The 25,804-nt window shown below is 38.5% G+C and overlaps 1 protein-coding gene across 1 annotated transcript in view; it reads left to right on the top strand.

Moving 5' to 3' along the window:
- The first annotated feature begins 12,500 nt into the window (after positions 1 to 12,500).
- LOC128648364 (B-cell differentiation antigen CD72) overlaps positions 12,501 to 25,804 on the top strand; it is a 318,955-nt gene continuing 305,651 nt past the window's right edge. Inside the window, exon 1 of the mRNA XM_053700961.1 lies at positions 12,501 to 12,600. Coding sequence (XP_053556936.1) covers positions 12,534 to 12,600 — 67 coding nt within the window. The 5' untranslated portion in view covers positions 12,501 to 12,533. The remainder of the gene's footprint in view (positions 12,601 to 25,804) is intronic.

Below are 25,804 nucleotides of genomic sequence, written 5' to 3'. Positions count from 1 at the left end.
GCTTGCGCCGCAAACTGCGATCGATATCGGATCGCGCCCCTGATCCGCACTGTCGGATCAGGTCCGCAAGACCGTTGTTAAATAGACCTCAAAATATCAAGGGCTAGATTACAAGTGGCGCGGTATATTGCGTTTTCACAAAAACTCTGCTAGCTTTAGGCTAGTCGGGTTGCGCTCGTATTACAAGTTAAAAACCTACTTTCCGCAAGTTGTAACCCGACTAGCTCAAAAAATCTGAACTTTAATAATGTGTGCATGTTGACCTATTTCCCCATAAAAGTCAATGGAAGAAGAAAAAAACACCCACTATCGCACAAACACGATTGCATTTTCGCAATTGCACTAACCCAATATGAAAATATGAATATTTCATATTCCAATGCTCTTAAGATAATGGAATATGTTCTATTTATTCATGAATAAATATGTCTACATATATCTGATGTTTGTTTTTTTGAAACAAATATATATTTGTATAAATAAAAAGAGAGAAGCGCTAAACCTGGAAACGAACAATAGCATAATAGCTTGTTCTATAGCTAGTTACCACCCAAGAAGCAGCCTCTTTTTGCTCAACATGTGCCTTTCACAGAGAAGAACTCTCCTGTAGCATATCAGTCTGATCCTGACTTCACAGTACAGTCCAGCCCCGAAATACCAGGCAATCCTTCTCTGAACAAGAGAAACAGCAAAAGCCCAGATGTACATTTTGGCCTAGTGGGCCTCGTCAGTGAGGTGCAGCCATATCCCTCTAGGCACACTGAGCAACGGGTCCATGTCTGGATTCCCACATCACGCTTAGGGAGACTTCCCTAAGAGTCATAATTTACATAAATAAAAAGGGAGGAGCGCTCAACCTGGGAGCGAACAATAGCATAATAGCTTGTTCTATAGCTAGTTACCACCCAAGAAGCAGCCTCTTTTTGCTCAACATGTGCCTTTCACAGAGAAGAACTTTCCTGTAGCATATCAGTCTGATCCTGACTTCACAGTACAGTCCAGCCCCAAAATACCAGGCAATCCCTCTCTGAACAAGAGAAACAGCAAAACCCCAGACGTACATTTCGGTCTAGTGCAGGCCTCGTCAGTGAGGTGCAGCCATATCCCTCTAGGCACAGTGAGCAACGGCTCCACGTCTGGATTCCCGTATCACGCTTAGAGAGACTTCCCTAAGAGTCATAGATGCATAAATAAAAAAGGGAGAAGTGCTCAACCTGGGAGCGAACAATAGCATAATAGCTTGTTCTATGGCTAGTTACCACCCAAGAAGTAGCCTCTTTTTGCTCAACATGTGCCTTGCACAGAGAAGAACTTTCCTGTAGCATATCAGTCTGATCCTGACTTAACAGTACAATCCAGCCCCGTAATATCAGGCAATCCCTCTCTGAACAAGAGAAACAGCAAAACCCCAGACGTACATTTTGGCCTAGTGTGGGCCACGTCAGTGAGGTGCAGCCATATCCCTCTAGGCACACTGAGCAACGGCTCCACGTCTGGATTCCTGCATCATGCTTAGGGAGACATCCCTAAGAGTCATAATTTGCATAAATAAAAAGGGAGACGCACTCAACCTGGGAGCGAACAATAGCATAATAGCTTGTTCTATGACTAGTTACCACCCAAGAAGCAGCCTCTTTTTGCTCAACATGTGCCTTTCACAGAGAAGAACTCTCCTGTAGCAAATCAGTCTGATCCTGACTTAACAATACAGTCCAGCCCCGAAATACCAGGCAATCCCTCTCTGAACAAGCGAAACAGCAAAACCCCAGATGTACATTCCGGCCTAGTGTGGGCCTCGTCAGTGAGGTGCAGTCATATCCGTCTAGGCAGATTGAGCAACGGCTCCACGTCTGGATTCCCGTATCACGCTTAGAGAGACTTCCTTAAGAGTCATAATTTGCATAAATAAAAAGGGAGAATCGGTCAACCTGGGAGCGAACAATAGCATAATAGCTTGTTCTATGACTAGTTACCACCCAAGAAGCAGCCTCTTTTTGCTCAACATGTGCCTTTCACAGAGAAGAACTCTCCTATAGCAAATCAGTCTGATCCTGAATTAACAGTACAGTCCAGCCCCGAAATACCAGGCAATCCCTCTCTGAACGAGAGAAACTGCAAAATCGCAGACATACGTTTCGACCTAGTGTGGGCCTCGTCAGTGAGGTGCAGCCATATCCCTCTAGGCACACTGAGCAATGGCTCCATGTCTGGACTTCCCAAAATGTCATAATTTGCATAAATAAAAAGTGCTCAACCTGGGAATGAACAATAGAATAATAGCTTGATCTATAGATAGTTATCAAAAAGAAAGCAGCCTCTTTTTGCTCAACATGTGCCTTTCACAAAGAACTTTCCAGTAGTATATCAGTCTGATCTATATCTATACATATATACATATATATATATATATATATATATATATATATATATATATATATATATATGATAATAGATATAGATATATACAAATATATAGGAATATCTATTTAAAAATACTTTAAAAAAATTCCCCTATGTGAAAAACATTGGAATGTGAAAAATATACAGTAAGACATATTTATATACATACAAATACATCTTTAGCAATGTATCTGTATGTATCTCTATTTTAAAGTACTTTGTCTGCTTTTTTTTCTTCTAACATCCAAGATATTATATATTTGAGCCCTCATAACCTTTATGTGCAATATCTTTATGGATATTTTTTTATTAGATGGTGTTATTATGAGTGTAACTGTACTTTGTAAAGTATTTTTTTGTGTAGTGTGTGTGTTAGTTTCGCAAAACAGTTAACCACAGCTCTGAGATGGCGGTAAGAATTGTAGCAATCACAATTTCGCTCAATTTGTAATATAAGCGCAATTAAAATGGATCGCGCAAACACTTTTGCTCCTCACTTGTAATCTAGCCCCAAATGTGAATGTTTGTTTTCTTTATTTCTGTGTCGTTTTTGTTACACTGTAATCATAATTAACGGCTGCAAAATAATCTCTATTATAAATTCTGGTTATAGTTTGGGACTTATTTTTTTAATATTTCCATTTGGACTTCAAGGTACTTTGAAAATTTGATGTAAATATGTTGTCATTTTGGAAAGCAGATGGCATGTAGAGATAAAATTGTTTTCCTCAGCAATGCACTGTATAAATAAATATATAATAAAATAAACAAAGGTTAACAATTTTATTCTGCGTGCTCAGAACGTGTTATTTTTCGTTGTTTTTTTTTTCACATAGTTATATTTCTAGCATGTGTTGTGCAGCTCTGGTTCTTAAACAACGTCTTTATGGATTACATTTTAATGTTGATGCCCTTGACATAAATTCATTAAAGGGACAGTTTACACTAATTTTCATTTAACTGCATTTAATAGACACTACTATAAAGAAGAATATGCACAGATACTGATTTAAAAATCCAATATAAAACCTTTTAAAAACTTACTTTGAAGCTCCCAGTTTAGCACTGTTGATGAGGTTAGTCTGGGACACCCACTGAAAGGGCTGGGAAAGCAGGGAGAGAAGACACTCCCCCCTCTTTATTATTATTATTATTATTATTATCATTTATTTATAAAGCGCCAGAAGATTACGCAGCGCTATACAAGTAATAGTAAAACATTACAGGGATGCATTACAAACAAGTACAATATTGGGGTACATTACAGTTGTAGGTGCAATAATTGAGTTATACAAACGGAGAGGAATGTCCTGCCCTTTAGCACAATCAGTAGTAGCTCACTTTAAATACAAGATGGCCTACAGGTAGTGTAGCTCTCGAGTTTACAATCTAAAGGAGAGGGAATGGACACAGAAGGTAAGGGTCTGATATAAGGCAGGGTAACTGAGAGTGAGTAATGACTCACAATGCTCTGTCCCATTTAAATAATAGGATAATTAGAACCACGCAGGACACGTTGCTGTATTGACTAACACAGCGTTGTCCTCTCAGGCGCGTATTAGGATTGGTTAACCTAGGGCGCGTCACAGAGAGGTGAGTCATGATGAAGTCTGTAAGCCTCGCCCCCTCAAGACCGTGAAAGCGGCTACATTGAAACGCCATGGATGGCGTTTAGATCAGTACACACAATTCCGAGATTTTGAATCTATAGCTCTCCATTTTGTGATTAACAAAACAATTGTCCATAATACAAAAGGTACGATGTAGAGCTGGTTCATGTCTACTACCAGGATCCTAAATTAGCATCTTCTGGTCTGTTATACAGGTTATTTTATGTATATGCATTAATACATGTAGGGATGTATATAACAATAAAAACACACATGTATATACCTTTAGGAGGGAATATTTGGATATATTTGTATATTATGTATCAGCTTTTAAATGTTTTGAATGTTTTCAATATGCACATAAGTATGGCTATAACATGACTTGGGTTGTAAATATGTTTATGATCAGATAGATGAATACACATGTCTATGCTATTTAGCATATGATTGGTGGAGCACTGTGGAGAGGGGCTTTGATTGAATTTATATTTTATCATTGTTCACTGATTGTTTGTCTGAGGAAGGGGTGAAAATCTTGAAATTTCACGTAGTAAAGTTTGTGTGCTTGTAAATCCAGAGAGTGCATTTTTTCTTAATTTATTTCTCTTTATATATATATATATATATATATATATATATACACCCCACACATATATATGTATACAAATATATATATATATATATATATATAAATACACACACATATATATATATACACACACACACACATATATATATATACACACACACACACATATATATATATACACACCACACATATATATGTATACAAATATATATATATATATATATATATATATATATATATATATAAATACACACACATATATATATATACACACACACACACATATATATACAAATACCCAGATGTAAACATTTACTTTGTATATTTTTTTTTTTTAAAGGGACAGTCAAGTCAAAAATAAACTTTCATGATTCAGATAGGGCATGTAATTTTAAAAAACTTTCAAATTTACTTTTATTACCAATTTTGCTTTGTTCTCTTGGTATTCTTAGTTGAAAGCTAAACCTAGGAGGTTCATATGCTAATTTCTTAGACCTTGAAAGCCGCCTCTCATCTGAAAATATTTTTCACCACTAGAGAGCGTTAGTTCATGTGTTTCATATAGATAGCATTGAGTTCAGGCACGTGAAGCTCCTAGGAGTGAGCACTGATTGGCTAAAAATGCAAGTCTATCAAAAGAACTGAAAAAAGGTAGCAGTTTCCAGAGGCTTAGATACAAGGTAATTACAGAGGTAAAAGGTGTATTATTATAACTGTGTTGGTTATGCAAAACTGGGGAATGGGTAATAAATGGATTATCTACCATTTTAAACAACAAAAATTCTGGTGTTTACTGTCCCTTATTAAGAATGTGTGAGAATATCTTTCAGTGTACAGCTTGACATATGTTTGCATCACTGGAGCAGACACTTCAGGGATTATATGTCTGTGGCAAATGTGAGCATTTTGTCTCAATAATAATATGTTAATGATAATCAGACACTTGAAAGGAAATGGATAGGACTCAGCCGGTTGTTAACAGTTCAGAAGTGGGAATGGGGAGAATTCAGATGGTCGCTAGCAGGAGGTGTCAATCAACCCGATCGTATTTGATCGGGTTGATTTCTGTCCGCGGCCTCAGAGCAGGTGGACAAGTTATGGAGCAGCGATCTTTAGACCGCTGCTTCATAACTTCTTGATAACTTCTGTTTCAGGCTCGCCAGAAACAAGGGTCTTCAAGATCCATACGGAGCTTGATAAATATGCCCCATAATATCAAACATAGAAGTTAAAGAACATTTGGGTAACAGTGATCATAACATGGTCACATTTGAAATCACTTTTCATAAGCAGTGTCTCAAAGGTTTAACTAAGACTTTTAATTTTAAGAAAGCAAAAATTCTACAATTTAAGGAAATCATTAAATAATATAAATTAGGACAATGTATTCTCTAATAAAAATACAGAGGATAAATGGATAATATTTAAAGATTTGTTAAATAAATATACATATCAACACATTCCATATGGTTATAAAAGTAAAATAAATAAGAGAAATCAAATTAGCCAAAATTGAAAATGAAAGATTGCAAAGGATTCTAAGTCAAACCCTAAAAGGTACTTTAAATACATAAATGTCAAGAAATCTAAGAAGGACAATATGGGTACATTAAAATGCGTGAAGAGTAGTATGATTAGCAGTGACAGGGAGAAGGCTAAGGTACTAAACCAATTTTTTTTCTTCAATATGCACAAGAAACAAACCAATGGAGCATACTTTGAAACAAATTTGAACCTACAGGCCCATACCATCTACTGGGTTATGTCTAGAGGATATCAGGAAAAAAATGGATAATATTAAAGTAAATAAAACTCCAGGCCAAGCTGGAATACACCCAAGTGTGTTACGGGAACTTAGCACTGTAATAGACAAACCTCTACTCTTAATTTTCCAAGACTCATCCTCAGGCATAGTACCCCAGGACTGGCGTAAAGCTGGTGTGGTGTCACTCTTCAAAAAGGGAAATAGGGATGATCCAGAAAACTATAGACCAGTTAGTCTGACATCAATAGTGGGAAAGATACTTGACATGATTTTAAGGGATTGTATTGATGAGTATATTTTTTGTTAACAAGATTATGAGTTAAAATCAGTATTGTTTTATGAGAAATAGATCATGTCAGACTAATCTAATTAAATTCTATGTGGAAGTAAGTAAAAATATAGATAAAGGGGAATCAGTTGATGTGCTTGGATTTTGCATAGGCATTTGATATAATACCACATTAGAGATTAAAGTGCCATAAAACATGTTGAGATCTGTGCATATTCTAAAAGGACTAATTATGTAAAAATAGTTTGCATAAAAAATATGTTTAAAAATTGCTGTCAAGTATTTTAAAATAATTTTCAAATATAAGCATAATGACTTACATAGCTGTGCTTTCTGGAGTAGATCGATCCACCCCCCCCCCCCCCTTATCAGTGTTTAACATCAAAAACACAGGCATTGTATTTTAACTGAGTCCACAGCCGCTTATTTGCTTCTAGGCATGCTCCAGCAGATAATGACTGTTAAAGTCTTGCATTCTACCATATCAATGGTGGATATATATGCAGCCATAAAAGGAATTGTGTGGGGGGAGTTAGAGCTGTACAATTCAGACACTTAAAATAAAGTGTTAATGGCAAGGCACCGCAGTATACATTTGCAGGTAAAGTAATCAAAGTACATATTATTATATTTTGTCTCTATCTCAACTTGTTTTATGCCCCTTTAATGTACAAAATGAAGGGCCTGGGAATAGCTGAAAATGTTAGCTCATGGATAAATCACTGGATAGAATACAGGGAGCAACGAATAGTAGTAAACATATCATACTTAGATTGGACAAAGGTAATCAATGAAGTCCCTAATGGATCTGTACTGGGCCCTGTTTTTTTAATATTTTTATTAATGAGTTGAAGCAAGGATTAAATAGCAACATCTCTTTTTTTGCAGATTATACAAAGTTGTGTACGGTCATTAGGTCAGAGCAAGGGGATCTGCAAAAGCTAGAAGTATGGGCAGGTAAATGGAAAATTAGATTTAATACGGGAAGATGCAAGGTTCTACATTTTGGAAGTAAAAATAAGCAGGCAGTCTATTATTTAAATGGGAATAGACTTAGCCAAACCGAGAAGGAAAGGGATTTGGGAGTAGTAATAGATAACAAGTTAAAGATGTGCGCACAATGCAGGGCAGTGGTTTCAAAGGCTAATAAGATACTAGCATGCATTCAAAAGAGGAATTGATTCAAGGGAGGAAAAAATAATTCTGTCACTATATAAATCCCTGGTAAGACCTCACCTTGAGTATGGAGTGCAGTTCTGGGGACCAATCTCAAAAAAGCCAAGACATTGCAGATCTAGAAAAAGTTCAGAGAAGGGCGTTTTCGATCGGGTTGATTTCTGTCCACCGCTGTGAGCCTGAAACAAATATATCTCCTGCAACGGAATTTTTTTTTCACTGTAAGAGCAATCAAATTGTGGAATGTGCTACCAAAGGAGGTAGTGAATGCCAATACATTTAAAAATGGTTTAAATACATTCCATGCTAGAAACAGAATTCAGGGATATGATTGCTTGTGTTAAATTGGTCACCTTTTAATGGGATTAATTTAAGCTCAATTAGAGTTTTTTTGTAAGTATATTAGATTTGTATAGGTTGAACTCAATGGACTTTGGTCTTTTTTTCAACCTCATCTTCTATGTTACTAAGTTATACTTATATAAATCACCTGTGATCAGTATCTATATGGCAGTTATACCACACATTGTGTCACCATCACTTTTACTCACATATACACATTTCCCTTTAAAACAAATTCAAAGTTCAAACAACATATATTTTATTCATATCCCTAAATACAATAAAGCAGAGGTTGTCCAAAATGTCTCTGTGCAATTAAGTAGTTCATAAGAGTCTTATTTTTATTTGCAGATATCCAATACCAAAATAATTTAATTAAATCATCAAGTATTGATAATAAAATGTATTAGGTATAGAACAACGTCAACTGTTTGTCTATTGCCTCTTAATGTGGCAAACTTAGGGCTAAATTACGAGTGGAGCTCTATTTATTGCTCCCGCCAATGCGTTAACTTTGCTAGAAGTAAGTTTTTACACACGTCAGGTAGCGTGCATATTATAATTGGAAAGTAAAAAGTTTTCACTCAAGCACTAACCCGACGTATGCAAAGTAACGAACTTCGAACATGATTACCACATTAAAATATTCCCCATATTCTTCAATGGAGCGTGAAAAGTGGTGGAAAAAAACTAACAATCTTATTAATGCGCAAAACCGATCGCAATTTCACAAGTGTGCTAACCAACATGAAATATTAACATTTCCCATTAAAATGTTCTTCACATACCAGAATATGTTCTATTTATTCATAAATACATACACACACACATACATATATATGTGTGTATATATATATATATATACATATATATGTGTGTATATATATATATATATATATATATATATATATATATATATACAGTTTATTACAATAAACTGGAAAAGGACCCCACCCAGGAATACACTTTGCAACTTAGAAAGCTAATAAAAACATTACCTAAACACATGCAACATAAACTGGACAAACTGGTGCCCTCTAACCCTAGCATAGGGACATTCTACATGCTCACAAAAATCCACAAACCAGGGAACCCAGGGAGACCAATACTAACTGGCATGGACACTCTGACTGAGAAAATATTGGGCCTAGTGGAGAATATTCTTAAGCCTTTAGTTATTAACACCACTAGCTTTATAAAAGACACCACTGATTTTCTTAACAAAATCAGCCAGATAACAGAATTGCCAGAGGATACTATACTTGTGACAATGGATGTGGAATCCCTGTACAGCAATATTCCACATAAAGATGGTATTGATGCCTGCTTAAACTTTCTTTCCTCAGACAGCTCTAACCAGACATATAGTGCTTCTACAGTCAGTAAACTTACAGAATTTATACTCGCCCATTATTATTTTAACTTCAATAACTCCATCTATTTACAAACCATTGGAACAGCCATGGGCACCAAAATGGCAACTCAGTATGCAAACCTCTTCAAATAATTTTGCTACATAGATTATATTTTCAGGATAATTTAATCTATTTCATGCATCAATCAAGCTTAAAATTAACTTTTCTAGAGACTGTGGGGGGTAGTTATCAAGCCGTCAACCTCAAATACGCTGGAATTCCGCAGCGTATTTGTGGCGAGGCTGATTCGCCTTAGTTATCAAAGGCTAGAGACCGGCAAAAGTAGAATTTTGTGACGTAAGCTTCGATCCGCCGGACTCAGTCTGACACAGATCGATTCTTACATCACTCCAGATGTTCCGCACACAAGTGCGGCACAATCTGACTACTTTTGCTAGTTATCAAAAAACTAGCAGGTACGTTCGGCACTTTTCCGGCCCAGCATACCTGGTTTTCAAACCGCCACCCCTGGAGGCGGCGGATCCCATAGGAATCAATGGGAGTCTGACCATAGCGAAAGTACAAGTTCGCTGCTGCCAGACATCCCATTGATTCCTATGGGAGCTGTCTACACCTAACACCCTAACATGTACCCCGAGTCTAAACACCACTAATCTGTACCCCCTACACCGCCGCAACTAAATCAAGTGTTTACCCCCTAAACCGCCGCTCCCGGAGCCCACCGCAAGCTACTCTATACATATTAACCCCTAAACCGCCGCTCCCTGACCCCGCCGCAACTATAATAAATGTATTAACCCCTAAACCGCCGCAACCTACATTATACCTAGTAACCCCTATCCTGCCCCCCCATACCGCTGCCCTCTATAATAAAGTTATTAACCCCTATCCTGCCGATCCCGCACCTCGCCGCAACTAAATAAATAGTTTAACCCCTAAACCGCCGCTCCCGGACCCCGCTGCAACCTATATTAAACTTATTAACCCCTAATCTGCCCCCCCTACACCGTCGCCACCTATAATACATTTATTAACCCCTATTCTGCCCCCCCCTACACCGCCGCCACTGTAATAAATTTATTAACTCCTAAACCTAAATCTAACACTAACCCTAACACCCCTCTAACTTAAATATTAATAAAATAAATCTAAATAATATTTCTATTATTAACTAAATTAATCCTATTTAAAACTAAATACTTACCTGTAAAATAAACCCTAAGATAGCTACAATGTAATTAATAATTACATTGTAGCTATTTTAGGATTTATATTTATTTTACAGGTAACTTTGTATTTATTTTAGCTAGTTAGAATAGTTATTAAATAGTTATTAACTATTTAATAACTACCTAGCTAAAAGAAATACAAAATTACCTGTAAAATAAGTCCTAACCTAAGTTACAATTAAACCTAACACTACACTATCATTAAATTAATTAAATAAATTACCTACAAATAACTACAATTAAATACAATTACATAAACTAACTAAAGTACAAAAAATAAAAAAAGCTTAGTTACAAAAAATAAAAAAAATAAGTTACAAACATTTAAAAAATATTACAACAATTTTAAGCTAATTACACCTAATCTAAGCCCCCTAATAAAATAACAAAGCCCCCCAAAATAAAAAAAATCCCTACCCTATTCAACATTAAAAAAGTTCAAAGCTCTTTTACCTTACCAGCCCTTAAAATTGAAGTTCAATCCGATTGGCTGATCCAATCAGCCAATCAGATTGAGCTCGCATTCTATTGGCTGTTCCGATCAGCCAATAGAATGCAAGCTCAATCTGATTGGCTGATTTAATCAGCCAATCAGATTTTTCCTACCTTAATTCCGATTGGCTGATAGAATCCTATCAGCCAATCGGAATTGAAGGGATGCCATCTTGGATGACGTCCCTTAAAGGAGCCTTCATTCGTCGGTAGTCGGTCGGGAAAGAAGGATGTTCCGCGTCGGCGGGATGAAGATGGATCCTGAAGAAAGTAGATTGAAGACCCCGCTTGGAAGATGACATCGCCCGGATAGAAGACTTCTTCAGCGCCGCTTGGAAGATGACATCGCCTGGATGGAAGACATCTTCAGCGCCGCCTGGAGGATCACTTCATCGGATGGAAGACTTCTTCAGCGCCCCTTGGAGAATCACTTCTGCCGCTCCGGATCTCCTCTTCAGTTCCATCGGTGGCTCGGCTGAGTGAAGACGACTCAAGGTAGGATGATCTTCAGGGGATTAGTGTTAGGTTATTTTAAGGGGGGTTTGGGTTAGATTAGGGGTATGTGGGTGGTGGGTTTTAATGTTGGGGGGGGGGGTTGTATTTTTCTTTTACAGGCAAAAGAGCAGTTTTCTTTGGGGCATGCCCCACAAAAGGCCCTTTTAAGGGCTGGTAAGGTAAAAGAGCTTTGAACTTTTTTAATGTAGAATAGGGTAGGGATTTTTTTTATTTTGGGGGGCTTTGTTATTTTATTAGGGGGCTTAGATTAGGTGTAATTAGCTTAAAATCTGTCCAGCCTTTTTGCAGTACCCGTTATTGGTGCTTTCAGATGCACTCCAGTTAAGCAACTATGTGTCATGCCCCGTAGTCTGGGCAACTATATGCACACTAAATTTGAAATTTTATTTATTATGGTATGCAAGGTGTGCTGATTCTTCTTAGAAGCTCTTAGCAGACGATTTGAAAGAAATTTAACTGTGAATAAGTTGTTTTTTTTTTTTAATTTACTCAGTGCCATAATCTGCTTAAACAAGGACACTTTTGATATACAGTTTATATTTTAATTACATTTAACTCATTGTCTGAATTACACAAAGTAGAAAAAACCCTCATATTATATTGATGCATGGCTGAGCACATCTGCACTTATTTCCCCTTTTTGTATCTGGTATTTATAATCATCATATTTTCCCTTAATTTCCATTAATGTCCTTCCTCATCTGATATAGAACACACATCTCTCACCCCAGCTTTTCATTCTGATCGATATGGCTGATGCCATGACTTACGCTGACCTGAGGTTCATGAAGGTTCCACAGAACGATTTCCAACAAGGTAACATTACTAATTCTTACAGTGGCATCTAAAACAATACAACAGATTGTTGCTGTGCATGCTGACATCCTCCAGGTGATTTCTGGGGCATCAAGTAACTAACCAAACTGCAGTCAGTCATGCTCAAGCCCTGTATGTAATATTCTATTTCACCTGACACTATATAAAATAATAAAAAAAAAAACATGAATAATTCATAAACTGCAATCTCAATATAAAAATAAATATACACATATAAGCAATATGAGCAAAAACATTGACAAATCCCCATTTGTTAGGGATATCTATTATTATTTTTTGTACATCATATTCATTCAAATACTCATCATGAGTATTGTGGCAGTTTTGGGGTCCATATCTCTAGAAGGATATTATGATAGAAACTTTCAAGTATATTAAAAGGCTTATTAAAGCTGTGACTGTAAGTATTTTTTCACAAATAAAAAATTGTAGAACAAGAGGTCATGATCTCATGTTGAAGGGTTGTTGGTTCAGGAGTAATTTGCAGATTCTTCACAGGAGAGGTGGTTTATTCATAAAATAAACTTCCATTAGAGATAGTAACCATTGTAGAGGACAACAAGAATGCCTTGGATAAGCATATGGCTTTACTGCTTTACTACAGACTAATAAGATAAGTATAAGGCTATCCTAAAAACTAATTAATGCCTGGGGTGATGTGAATGATATCACTAATAAAGGCCTAAGGCAATCCCACAAACTAATTCAGCTTATACTTTATAGAAACTCTTGGCAGACTTGTTAGGTCTATGGTTCTTATCTGAAGTTAAAATCTTTGTTTGCATATTTCTATGATCAAATGTTATTTTTTGTTCATTAATAACAAAGTCATAATAGCTTATGTCATATAAGGAAAAATATTATAGGAAAAGGTCATGTTGAACCAAATTATATTTTCAGAATAACAGCCCTTTCCATGGGTCCGTGCCTTGAAAACAGCAAGGGTACTAGAACAAACATATAAATTCCATAGTGGCATATTACTTACTGCAGACTTACTTCAGGGAATAGTTCTCAAGTGATGCAAGTCCCTCTGACACTGGCACTTTGTCAATACATTTCAGTCCATCAGGGTCTTTCTCAAGGCTATTAGTAACCTTCTGCATTCTAGGGCAACCATTGTATGTCAACCCTATCTATGAACTTGTCACTGTAATTGTATCCTGATGCCCTAATAATATCCTTAGATGTTCTAACCCCAGACCATCTAGACCACTAGATTCCTCACCATCACAAACCCAACACCCATGGACCCCAGGACAACTAAGGGCAGAATTTTGTACATAGGGGAACCCCTTAGCATCTAAAGAATCCCACCTTCAAAAACTCACAGCAAATAAGAAAATAGCATCTATCGACAGTTTCACCTTAATTCTGGTTCCCCTTTTGTCTGACCGGTAAATAGGTTAAGATTTAGATGAGAAAATAAAAAGATCCTCCAGCACTGCAAGATCCCTAAAGAAATTTTAAAAAGGCAGGTTTTGCTTTACTTCTCCAAGGGGCGTTCCCTGCATTTCTGTAAATGAAGACAAGCCCAGTACAACATAGCACTATATGACATGCCAGTTCTGCTGAATGTACACGTTGTGCTTTCTATTTTCTATCAAATATCACTCAGATTATATTTTATTACATTTAAACTCTGCACTTTATACTTTGTATTTTATTTTGTATACAGCAGTGTATTTAGGATTGTGAATTTATAAATTCTGATTATACTTTCACAGTTTCTGTGTAACTTTAACAAATTAGCGCTATAGTGTAGTGAAAACGTTTGCACCGAGCGCTAAGGGTTATGTTGTGAGGGTTTGTGCTTATTGGGCTTACCACTAGGGTGACCATATTGTCGCTCTAAAAAGGGACACATATGAAAAATACATATGTCAGGGCTGTTTAAAGAAATGGTTTGTATAAGAACCCTGACATATTTTTTATATGTGTTCCTTTTTAAAGCGGCAATATGGTCACCCTACTTACCACTCATATTCTGAGTTGAAAGTAAACACGATCGGATGAGCACAATCGAGATTTACACTAGAATCATTATGGCAACTTCAGAACACTGGTTAACTGTTTCTTTCCAATGGCATGGGGAGTTCAACAATCCATTCAATTTCTAGTGGAAATTCAACTCCTGGCCACCAGGTGGTGGCAAAGTGCACCCTAGCAAAGCTTCAAGTATCCTTCTATTACCCACAATCCCTTTTGCCTGTGTAACATTGTAGGTGATGTGCGAAAAAGGTGTCTGAAGAAATCAAGTTGTTAATCCTTAAATGGGTACATTTACCTGCAAGCAAAAATTGGGGTTATGCTGTGTCCATGTAATTCTCTTTAGTAAGAGTAATGGTGACTTTTAGCAGTTGGAAGATGGCGAGGTGGTCTTTGCTTACCTTCCAACATTTTTGCTACCCCTAAATAGAAAACCAGGGTGGGTTACTCTGTTTTATCTTTATTTACAGGTCTATGTCAGTGAGGATTCGGTTACACCTGTTTTCTGTGCCTTCCCTACAGCGGATCCACAGGTAAGTGCTTTTACCTTCTAGGGGCGCGATCCGATATACGGCGCAGGTTTCGGCGCAAGCGTGGAAACCTGCGCCGCCCGTAGTTTCAGCTTGCAACTCGAGCTATCCCATATACGGCGCCGTCAGATGCTAAAGTGCCGTAAGACGGACAAACTAGCGAAGTACAAATTTCTGGAGTCACCAGTGACTTACAGCACTTTAGAAACTGCCGCCGCTTACAAAAACTGACTAAATTATAAAATCTCCCGTAACTGTCTAACACGCCTCCCAAAAATAGCCCGACACGTATACCCCTCTATCCGCAATCCCCCCTCTCACTCCTAACAATAAATGTATTAACCCCTAAACCGCCGCTCCCGGACCCCGCCGCCAGCTACATTAACTATATTACCCCCTAATATGATCCCCCTACACCGCCGCCACCTATTTTAACTATATTACCCCTTAATGTGAGCCCCCTACCCAGCCGCCACCTACATTATATGTACTACCCCCTAATCTGACCCCCTTACACCGCCGCCACCTATATTAAAATTATTAACCCCTAATTTAATCCCCCTACACCGCCGCCACCTATATTAAATGTCTAACCCCCTAATGTGATCCCCCTATACTGCCGCCACCTACATTAAAATTATTAACCCCTAATCTAATCCCCCTACACCGCCGCCACCTACATTAAAATTATTAACCCCTAATGTAATCCCCCTACACCGCCACCACCTACATTAAAATTATTAACCCCTAATGTAATCCCCCTACACCGCCGCCATCTATATTAACTACATTACCCCCTAATCTAATCCCCCTACACAACCGCCTTCTATATTAACTACATTACACCCTAATCTAATCCCCCTTCACCGCCGCCACCTATAATAAATGTATTACCCCCTAAAATACTAAAATGTCGCTACCCTAAACTAAATTACAAATAGCCCTAAAAAGGGCCTTTTGCGTGGCATTGCCCCAAAGTAACTAGCTCTATTACCAGCCCTTAAAAGGGCCTTTTGCAGGGCATTGCCCCAAAGTAACCAGCTCTATTACCAGCCCTTAAAAGGGCCTTTTGCGGGCATTGTCCCAAAGTAATCTGACCCCCCTACACCACCGCCACCTATATTAAATATATTAACCCTTAATCTAATCCCCCTACACTGCCGCCACCTATATTAACTATATTAACCCCTAATCTGTCCCCCCTACACCGCCGCCACCTATATTAACTATATTAACCCTAATTATATTAGGGTTAATATAGTTAATATAGTTATTATATTATATATATTATTAATATACGCCAAGATTTAGAGTTTTGCGGTAGCCGTCAAAACCAGCGTTAGGGGGTCCTAACGCTGGTTTTTACCGCCCGCTGGTATTTAGAGTCAGTCATTAAAGGGTCTAACGCTCACTTTGCAGCCGCAACTTTTCCATACCGCAGATCCCCTACGCCAATTGCGTATCCTATCTTTTCAATGGGATCTTTCTAACGCTGGTATTTAGAGTCTTGGCTGAAGTGAGCGTTAGAACTCTAACGACAAACCTCCAGCCGCAAGAAAAAAACAGGAGTTAAGAGCTTTTTGGGCTAACGCCGGTTCATAAAGCTCTTAACTACTGTGCTCTACAGTACACTAACACCCATAAACTACCTATGTACCCCTAAACCGAGGCCCCCCCACATCGCCGCCACTCTATTAAATTTTTTTAACCCCTAATCTGCTGACCGCACACCGCCGCCACCTACATTTTCCCTATGTACCCCTAATCTGCTGCCCCTAACACCGCCGACCCCTATATTATATTTATTAACCCCTAATCTGCCCCCCCAACGTCGCTGCTACCTTACCTACAATTATTAACCCCTAATCTGCCGACCGGACCTCACCGCTACTATAATAAAGTTATTAACCCCTAATCCGCCTCACTGCCGCCTCAATAACCCTATAATCAATAGTATTAACCCCTAATCTGTCCTACCTAACATCGCCGACACCTAACTTCAAGTATTAACCCCTAATCTACCGACCGGACCTCACCGCTACTCTAATAAATGTATTAACCCCTAAAGCTAACTCTAACCCTAACCCTAACACCCCCCTAAGTTAAATATAATTTTTATCTAACGAAATAAATTAACTCTTATTAAATAAATTATTCCTATTTAAAGCTAAATACTTACCTGTAAAATAAACCCTACTATAGCTACAATATAACGAATAATTACATTGTAGCTATTTTAGGATTTATATTTATTTTACAGGCAATTTTGTAATTATTTTAACCAGGTACAATAGCTATTAAATAGTTAAGAACTATTTTAATAGCTACCTAGTTAAAATAAGTACAAAATTACCTGTAAAATAAATCCTAACCTAAGTTACAATTAAACCTAACACTACACTATCAATAAATTAATTAAATAAAATACCTACAATTAAATCTAACACTACACTATCAATAAATTAATTACATACAAATCCCTACAAATAAATACAATTAAATAAACTAACTAAAGTACAAAAAATAAAAAAGCTAAGTTACAAAAAAAATAAAATAATTACAAACATAATAAAAATATTACAACAATTTTAAGCTAATTACACCTACTCTAAGCCCCCTAATAAAATAACAAAGCCCCCCAAAATAAAAAAATGCCCTACCCTATTCTAAAATTAAAAAAAAAAAACTCTTTTACCTTACCAGCCCTTAAAAGGGCCTTTTGCGGGGCATGCCCCAAAGAATTCAGCTCTTTTGCCTGGAAAAAAAAACATACAATACCCCCCCCCAACATTACAACCCACCGCCCACATACCCCTAATCTAACCCAAACCCCCTTAAATAAACCTAACACTAAGCCCCTGAAGATCTTCCTACCTTATCTTCACCACACCGGGTATGACCGATCGGTCTAGGCTCCGAAATCTTCATCCAAGCCCAAGCGGGGGCTGGAGATCCATCATCCGGCTGAAGTCTTCTATCAAGCGGCTGAAGAAGTCCAGAAGAGGCTCCAAAGTCTTCATCCTATCCGGGCAGAAGAGGAGATCCGGACCGGCAACCATCTTCATCCAAGTGGCATCTTCGATCTTCATCCGATGACGAGCGGCTCTATCTTGAAGACCTCCGGCGCGGATCCATCCTCTTCTTCCGACGTCCTAAGTCCGAATGAAGGTTCCTTTAAATGACGTCATCCAAGATGGCTTCCCTCGAATTCCGATTGGCTGATAGGATTCTATCAGCCAATCGGAATTAAGGTAGGAAAATTCTGATTAGCTGATGGAATCAGCCAATCAGATTCAAGTTCAATCCGATTGGCTGATCCAGCCAATAGAATTACAGTAGCTCTTATTCTATTGGCTATTCAAATCAGCCAATAGAATTAAAGTAGCTTTCATCCGATTGGCTGATTTGAATTTGAAGGCTCAAATCAGCCAATAGGAATTCAAGGGACACCATTTTTAATTGTGTACCTTGAATTCAGATTCAGTGTACGGCGGCAATTGTATGAAGAGGATCCTCCACGCTCCATGGCTTCCAGCATCGCCGATCTTCAGTTCCTGCATCACCTGTCTTCAGTTCCAGGGAGGACGGTCTTCCGCTCCGCGGTCATCGGTCTTCAACTCCTCCACTCCGCGCCGGCTGGTTCCTGGAAGAAGAGGAGGTCGCCGCCTGGAACAGGACCTTCTCCGCCGGTCTTCAGGACAGGTAAGGAGCACTTGGGGGTTAGACTTAGGTTTTTTTAAGGGGGGATAGGGTGGGTTTTAGAGTAGGGGTGTGTGGGTGGTGGGTTGTAATGGGGGGGTGTTCTTTTTTTTCACAGGTAAAAGAGCTGATTACTTTGGGGCAATGGCTGGTAATAGAGCTGATTACTTTTTGTAATTTAGTTTAGGGTAGGGACATTTTTTTATTTTGGGGGGCTTTGTTATTTTATTAGGGGGCTTAGATTAGGTGTAATTAGCTTAAAACTCTTGTAATCTTTTTTTATTTTTTGTGATTTAGTGTTTGTTTGTTTTTGTAATTTAGTTTAGTGTATTTAATTATATTTTAGTTTAGATGATTGTAGTTTATTTAATTTAATGATAGTGTAGTGTTAGGTGTATTTGTAACTTAGGTTAGGATTTATTTTACAGGTAAATTGGTAATTATTTGAACTAGGTAGCTATTAAATAGTTATTAACTATTTAATAGCTATTGTACCTAGTTAAAATAAATACCAAGTTACCTGTAAAATAAATATAAACCCTAAAATAGCTACAATGTAATTATTAATTATATTGTAGCTATCTTAGGGTTTATATTATAGGTAAGTAGTTTTAAATAGGAATATTGTAGTTAATAAGATTAATATTATTTAGATTTATTGCAATAATAATTAAGTTAGGGGTGTTAGGGTTAGATAGGGTTAATATAGTTAATATATATATATAATATAATAACTATTAATTATTAACTATATTAATAATATATATAATATAATAACTATATTAACTATATTAACCCTAATATAATTAGGGTTAATATAGTTAATATAGGTGGCGGCGGTGTAGGGGGGTCAGATTAGGGGGTAATATATTTAATATAGGTGGCGGCGGTGTAGGGGGGTCAGATTACAGGTAAAAGAGCTGATTACTTTGTGACAATGCCCCACAAAAGGCCCTTTTAAGGGCTGGTAATAGAGCTGGTTACTTTGGAGCAGTGCCCTGCAAAAGGCCCTTTTAAGGGCTGGTAATAGAGCTGGTTACTTTGAGTCAATGCCCCGCAAAAGGCCCTTTTCAGGGCTATTTGTAATTTAGTTTAGGGTAGGGACATTTTAGTATTTTAGGGGGTAATACATTTATTATAGGTGGCGGTGGTGTAGGGGGATTAGATTAGGGGTTAATCATTTTAATATAGGTGGCGGAGGGGGAGGGGGATCATATTAGAGGGTAATATAGTTAATGTTGGTGGCGGCGGTGTAGGGGTCTCATATTAGGGGGTATTATAGTTAAAATAGGTGGCGGCGGTGTAGGGGGATTAGATTAGGAGGTAATACATTTAATATAGATGGCGGCGGTGTAGGGGGATTACATTAGGGGTTAATAATTTTAATGTAGGGGGATCACATTAGGGGGTTAGACATTTAATGTAGGTGGCGGCGGGGTCCGGGAGAGGCGGTTTAGGGGTTAAACACTTTATTAGGGATTGCGGCGGGGATTGCAGTTGACAGGTAGATAGACGTTGCGCATACGTTAGGTGTTAGGTTTTATTTTGCAGGTAGTTTAGGGAGTTACAGGGCTCCAATACTCAGCGTAAGGCTTACTACGCCTGTAATTTGTGGCGAGGTGAAAATGGAGTAAGATTTCTCCATTTTCGCCACGTAAGTCCTTACGCTGTATATTGGATACCAAACTGCGCGGGTTTGGTATACCTGTCTATGGGCCAAAAAACTACGGCCGAAGGCAGAAATATACGAGCGTAACTTCTATGTTACGCCGTATATGTGATACCAAACCAGTGCAAAATTTGGCGTCGCCGGCTTTTGCGGGCGACGCTGCATATTGGATCGGGCCCTTGGTGAGAAGGATGCAGCACTTAGGAGCTCCTTGTTTTTTAAAAAAAAAAAAAAAAAAAGGATAGTTTAAAAAAACAAGTAGATCCTTATGGGACTGAATATCCCTTTTAAAGTTTGGGGATTTTTTGGGCAGCAGTTCAGGGCACTGGTTCTGTCATGTGAAGTTTTTTTTTATTTTGGCTATGTGGATTTGTTTGCACAAAGTTACCTTTTATATTTTTTGGGTAATATCTCTTTAAGAAAGTTGTTGTACTGCACCTTAGTTTTGCATTTGCGAACATGTGACCACTCAGTTACTTCCTGAGTGCTGAACAGTTTGTTTGTAGCCAGCTGTTTGGAAGCTGGGTTTTCAAGGAGTCAGAGCTTTTCTGCCATACAATCGTTTTTCCTGCATGTCACTTCTATCTGATGTTTGCAGCTTTCTAGGATCTGCAGTTTGAACAGGATTTATCTGCTGGTGTGGATTGGATTCCTGGTTACCGGTTGGGTGAGTCTCTCCAGCCTGACTGGGGTGTAGAGGTGCCGGTTTTCATAATTATTTAATAGCTATGCTTAAAGTTTTTTTTTATTCAAATTTTTCTATATAGAATTTAGAGTTTAAGGAAAATAAAGCGCTATATTTGCTGTGCTCCTTGTTCAGAGAGGAATTGCCTGGTATTTCGGCGCTGGACTGACCGTAATAGGCGGGATCAGACTGATATACTACAGGAAATTTCTTCTCTGTAAAAAGCATTACTGGGCTAAAAGAAGCTGCACCCAATTGGTAAATCACCATAGAACAGGCTAACAATAGTATTGAGCCAGTTGTTCATTCCTGTGAGTGTGCTTCTCTCTGTGTCTATTTTATTTTTACTAGGGATGTTGATCCCAAGATTTCTCTGTCATTTGATAAATGTCTTTATTCTGCAGATGCCCAGGTTATTCTTCCTGTGCAAATTTGTTCCCCTTGCCTTAATAAGGTTTTATTATCTAAGGATAAGGATTCCTTATCTGAGCCTTCTTTTTCTCAGGATAATGTTGTTTAGGGGTTGTCTTAGCCTTCCTCTAACATGTCCCTGTCCTTGACATATTCACATGCAGTGCCCTGTAGTTCCTCTCAGTCAGTTTCTGGGAGTGTTTGTTTGCCTAAAGATTTTGCTGCACAGTTGACTTCTGCAGTTTCTGCAGCCCAAAGTGCTTTATCTAGTTCTGGTTGAAGAAAGAGGAAATCTAAAAACATTTCTATGGGTTCTGTTTCTGCCAAGACTGATTTGTTTAGTCTTTCTCAGTTATCTAGCGAAGATCATTCCTCTGCAGCTTCTGAGGGCAAGATCTCTGATTCAGAATCTGTGGCTTCTAGTACAGTAGATTCTGAGGAGGTTAATTTTAGATTTAAAGGGACAGTCAAGTAAAAAACTTTCATGATTTAAATAGGTCATGTAAAGTAAAACAACTTCTCAATTTACTTTTATCACCAATTTTGCCTTGTTCTCTTGGTATTCTTAGTTGAAAGCTAAAACTAGGAGGTTCATATGCTAATTTCTTAGACCTTAAAGACTGCCTCTAGTCTGAATGCATTTTGACCACTAGAGGGCATTAGTTCATGTGTTTCATATAGATAACATTGAGCTCATGCATGTGAAGTGACCTAGGAGTGAGCTCTGATTGGCTAAAATGCAAGTATGTCAAAAGAACTGAAATAAGGGGGCAGTCAGCAGAAGCTTAGATACAAGGTAATTACAGAGGTAAAAAGTGAATTAATATAACAGTGTTGGGTATGCAAAACTGGGGAATGGGTAATAAAGGGATTATCTTTCTTTTTAAGCAACACAAATTCTGGTGTTGACTGTCCCTTTATACTGGAGCATCTCTGTTTACTTTTGAGGGAGGTGTTAGCTACATTGGATGCCTCTGAAACAATTGCAGAGGCTCCTAAGAAGGCTAATAAATTGAATAGTTTAGAGTTTATTATGTCAAACCTAAATCATGGAGATTTTTCCTGTTCCAGATTGCTTGTCTGACATTATATCTCAGGAATGGGAGAAGCCAGGTGTTCCTTTTAACCCATCCCCTGTGTTTAAAAATATGTTTTCTGTGGCTGATTCAGTGCAAGATCTGTGGCGCACTGTTCCTAGAGTAAATATTCCTATTGAGGATAGGTCCTCTTTTATAGAACCTGTGGAACAGAAACTGGAGGGTTATTTAAGAAAGATGTTTCTTCATAAGGGTTTGCAGTGGCATCTAATTGCTAGTATTGCGACAGTTGCTGGTGTAGTCGCTTAAAGGTGTGACTCTTTGTTGGATCTAATTTCAGAGGAGACTACTATAGAGGAGATCCAAGATAAGATCGCGGCTCTAAAGATGACTAATACTTTTATCAGTATTTAGGTTGTCAGGCTGGGAGTCAATATTTCTAGTTTCTTTCGATACTAGCCCGCAGAGCCCTTTGGTTAAAATATTGGTCTGCAGATGTGACTTCCAAATCAAAGCTTCTGTCTCTACCTTTTAAGGGTTTATTTGGTCCTGGTTTCGCAGAGATCATTTCCACGGTTACTGGTGGAAAAGGAGTCTTTTTACCACAGGATAAGAAGAATAAAACCAAGGGTCATCAGACTTCTAATTTTTGTTCCTTTTATAACTTCAAGGGACAGAAATCTTCCTCTTCTAAATCTGAGCAAGACAAGACTTCTTGGAGAGCTATCCAGCACTGGAATAAGGGTAAGCAGTCCAGAAAGCATTCTGCTGATGCTAAGTCAGCATGAAGGGGCCGCCCCCGATCCAGTTCTGGATCTGGTAGGGGGCAGGCAGGCTTTCCTTCTTTCAGCAGGCTTGGATTTGCAACATTCCAGATCCTTGGGAAGTAAATGTAGTCTCCCAGGGTTACAGGATAAGATTCAAATCTTGTCCCCCCAGGGACAGATTTCTATTATCAAGATTATCTGTAAACCAGGTAAAAAGAGAGGTCTTCTTCTTAAACTGTGTAAGGGATTTGGCTTCTCTGGGAGTAATTATCCCAGTTCCTCTAGCAGAACAGGGACAGGGATTTTATTCAAATCTTTTTGTGGTTCCCAAAAAGGAGGGACACATTCTAGACCTCTAGTCTCTTGACGTGTTTCTCAAGGTTCCGACCTTCAAAATGGAGACAATTGATTCTAAAGGATGTGTGCCAATCCACAGGGAACATTTTAAGTTCCTGAGGTTTGCTTTTTTGGATCAACATTTCCAATTTGTAGCCATTCCTTTCTGCCTTGCCACTGCTCCTCAAATCTTTTACAAAGGTTCTAGGGGCTCTTCTGGCTGTGGCCAGGCTCCTTACCTGGATGATATCTTGGTCAAGGCACCAACTTTTCAGTTAGCAAGATTCCATACAGATTCTCTGTTCACTTTTCCCACTCTTACGGGTGGAAGATGAATTTAGGAAAAAGTTCCTTAGTGCCAAGTACTTGTGTATGTTTTCTGGGGACGATCATAGAGTTTTTTGATGGAGGTCAGAAAAGTCAAGATTCTGGAGAGCTGTTCTCTTCAGTCCTCTGTTCATTCATCAGTGGAAGTGTGCATGGAAGTTATTGGTCTCATGGTGGCATCCATGGACATTATTCCATTTACTTGCTTCCATCTGAGACCTCTACAGTTATGTATGCTCAGTCAAGGGAACGGAGACCACTCAGATCTCTCTCAGAAGATAGTCTTAGACTCTCAGACATGGATTTCTTTGTCTTGGTGGATATCCCAAGACTCATTGTCTCAGAGCACTTGTTTTCTGAAACTTTGTTGGGAGATTGTGACCACGGATGCCAGCCTGTTAGGCTGGGGAGCAGTTTGGGCATCCATAAGAGCTCAGGGACTTTAGACTCAGGAGGAGTCTGCTCTATCTATAAACATCCTAGAATTGAAAGCAATTCTCAATGCACTCACAGCTTGGCCTAAACTGAGTTCAGAAGAAGATGTCATCATTTACACTGTGGAAATTGCGTCTGAGGAAGGATCTTCTACTTCAGGGTCTCTTCCTTAATCCGAACTAAGTCTCTCTGAAGCTGACTGTTTGGAGATTGAACGTTTAGTCTTGTCCAGACTAGGTTTTTTTGTGAAGGTTATTGAGACTATGATTCAGGCTCGTAAGCCTGTTACTCACAAGGTGGTGTAAATACCTTCAATGGTGCGGTTCTATGGGGTTTCCTTGGAGTCAGGCGAGAATTCCCCATATTCTGTCCTTTCTTCAGGAGGGCCTTGAGAAGGGGTTATCAGTCAGTACCCTAAAGGGTCAGATTTCAGCTCTGTCGATTTTCTCCTGCAGAAGCATCTGGCAATTTTGCCAGATGTTCAATGTTTTGTCCAGGCTTTTATTAGAATCAGGTTTGTGTGGACCCATTGCTCAGTGTGCTTAGAGGGATATGGCTGCACCTCACTGACGAGGCCCACAATAGGCCAAAATGTACGTCTGGGGTTTTGCTGTTTCTCTTGTTCAGAGAGGGATTGCCTGGTATTTCAGGGCTGGACTGTACTGTTAATCAGGATCAGATTGATATGCTTTAAGAAAGTTCTTCTCTGTGAATGTTGAGCAAAAAAAGTCTGTTTTTTGGGTGGTAACAAGCCATAGAACAAGCTATTATGCTATTGTTCATTCCCAGGTTGAGCGCTTCTCTCTTTTTATTTATGCAAATTATGACACTTAGGGAAGTCTCCCTAAGTGTGATGCAGGAATCCAGACCTGGACCCATTGCTCAGTATGCCTAAAGGGATATGGCTGCACCTCACTGACGAGGCCTACAAAAGGCAGAAAGGTACATCTGGGGTTTTGCTGTTTCGTTTAGAGAAGGATTGCCTGGTATTTCGGGGGTGGACTGTACTGTTAAATCAGGATCTAATTGATATGCTTCAGGAAAGTTCTTCTCTGTGAAAGGCACATGTTGAGCAAAACGAGGCTGCTTCTTGGGTGGTAACAAGCCATAGAACAAGCTATTATGCTATTGCTTGTTCCCAGGTTCAGCACTTCTCTCTTTTTATTTGGGTAATCAAGCCTGTGTTTAGGTCAATTGCTCCTCCTTGGAGTCTTAATCTAGTTCTTAAAGTTCTGCAGCAGGCTCCATTTGAGCCTATGCATTCTGTTGATATTAAGTTATTGTCCTGGAAGATTTTG

This window comes from Bombina bombina, chromosome 2 (assembly GCF_027579735.1).
Source record: "Bombina bombina isolate aBomBom1 chromosome 2, aBomBom1.pri, whole genome shotgun sequence".
NCBI classification, from domain to species: Eukaryota; Metazoa; Chordata; class Amphibia; order Anura; family Bombinatoridae; genus Bombina; species Bombina bombina.
The sequence above is the reverse complement of the archived record's forward strand: the minus strand, read 5'-3'. Positions and strand labels throughout refer to the sequence as shown.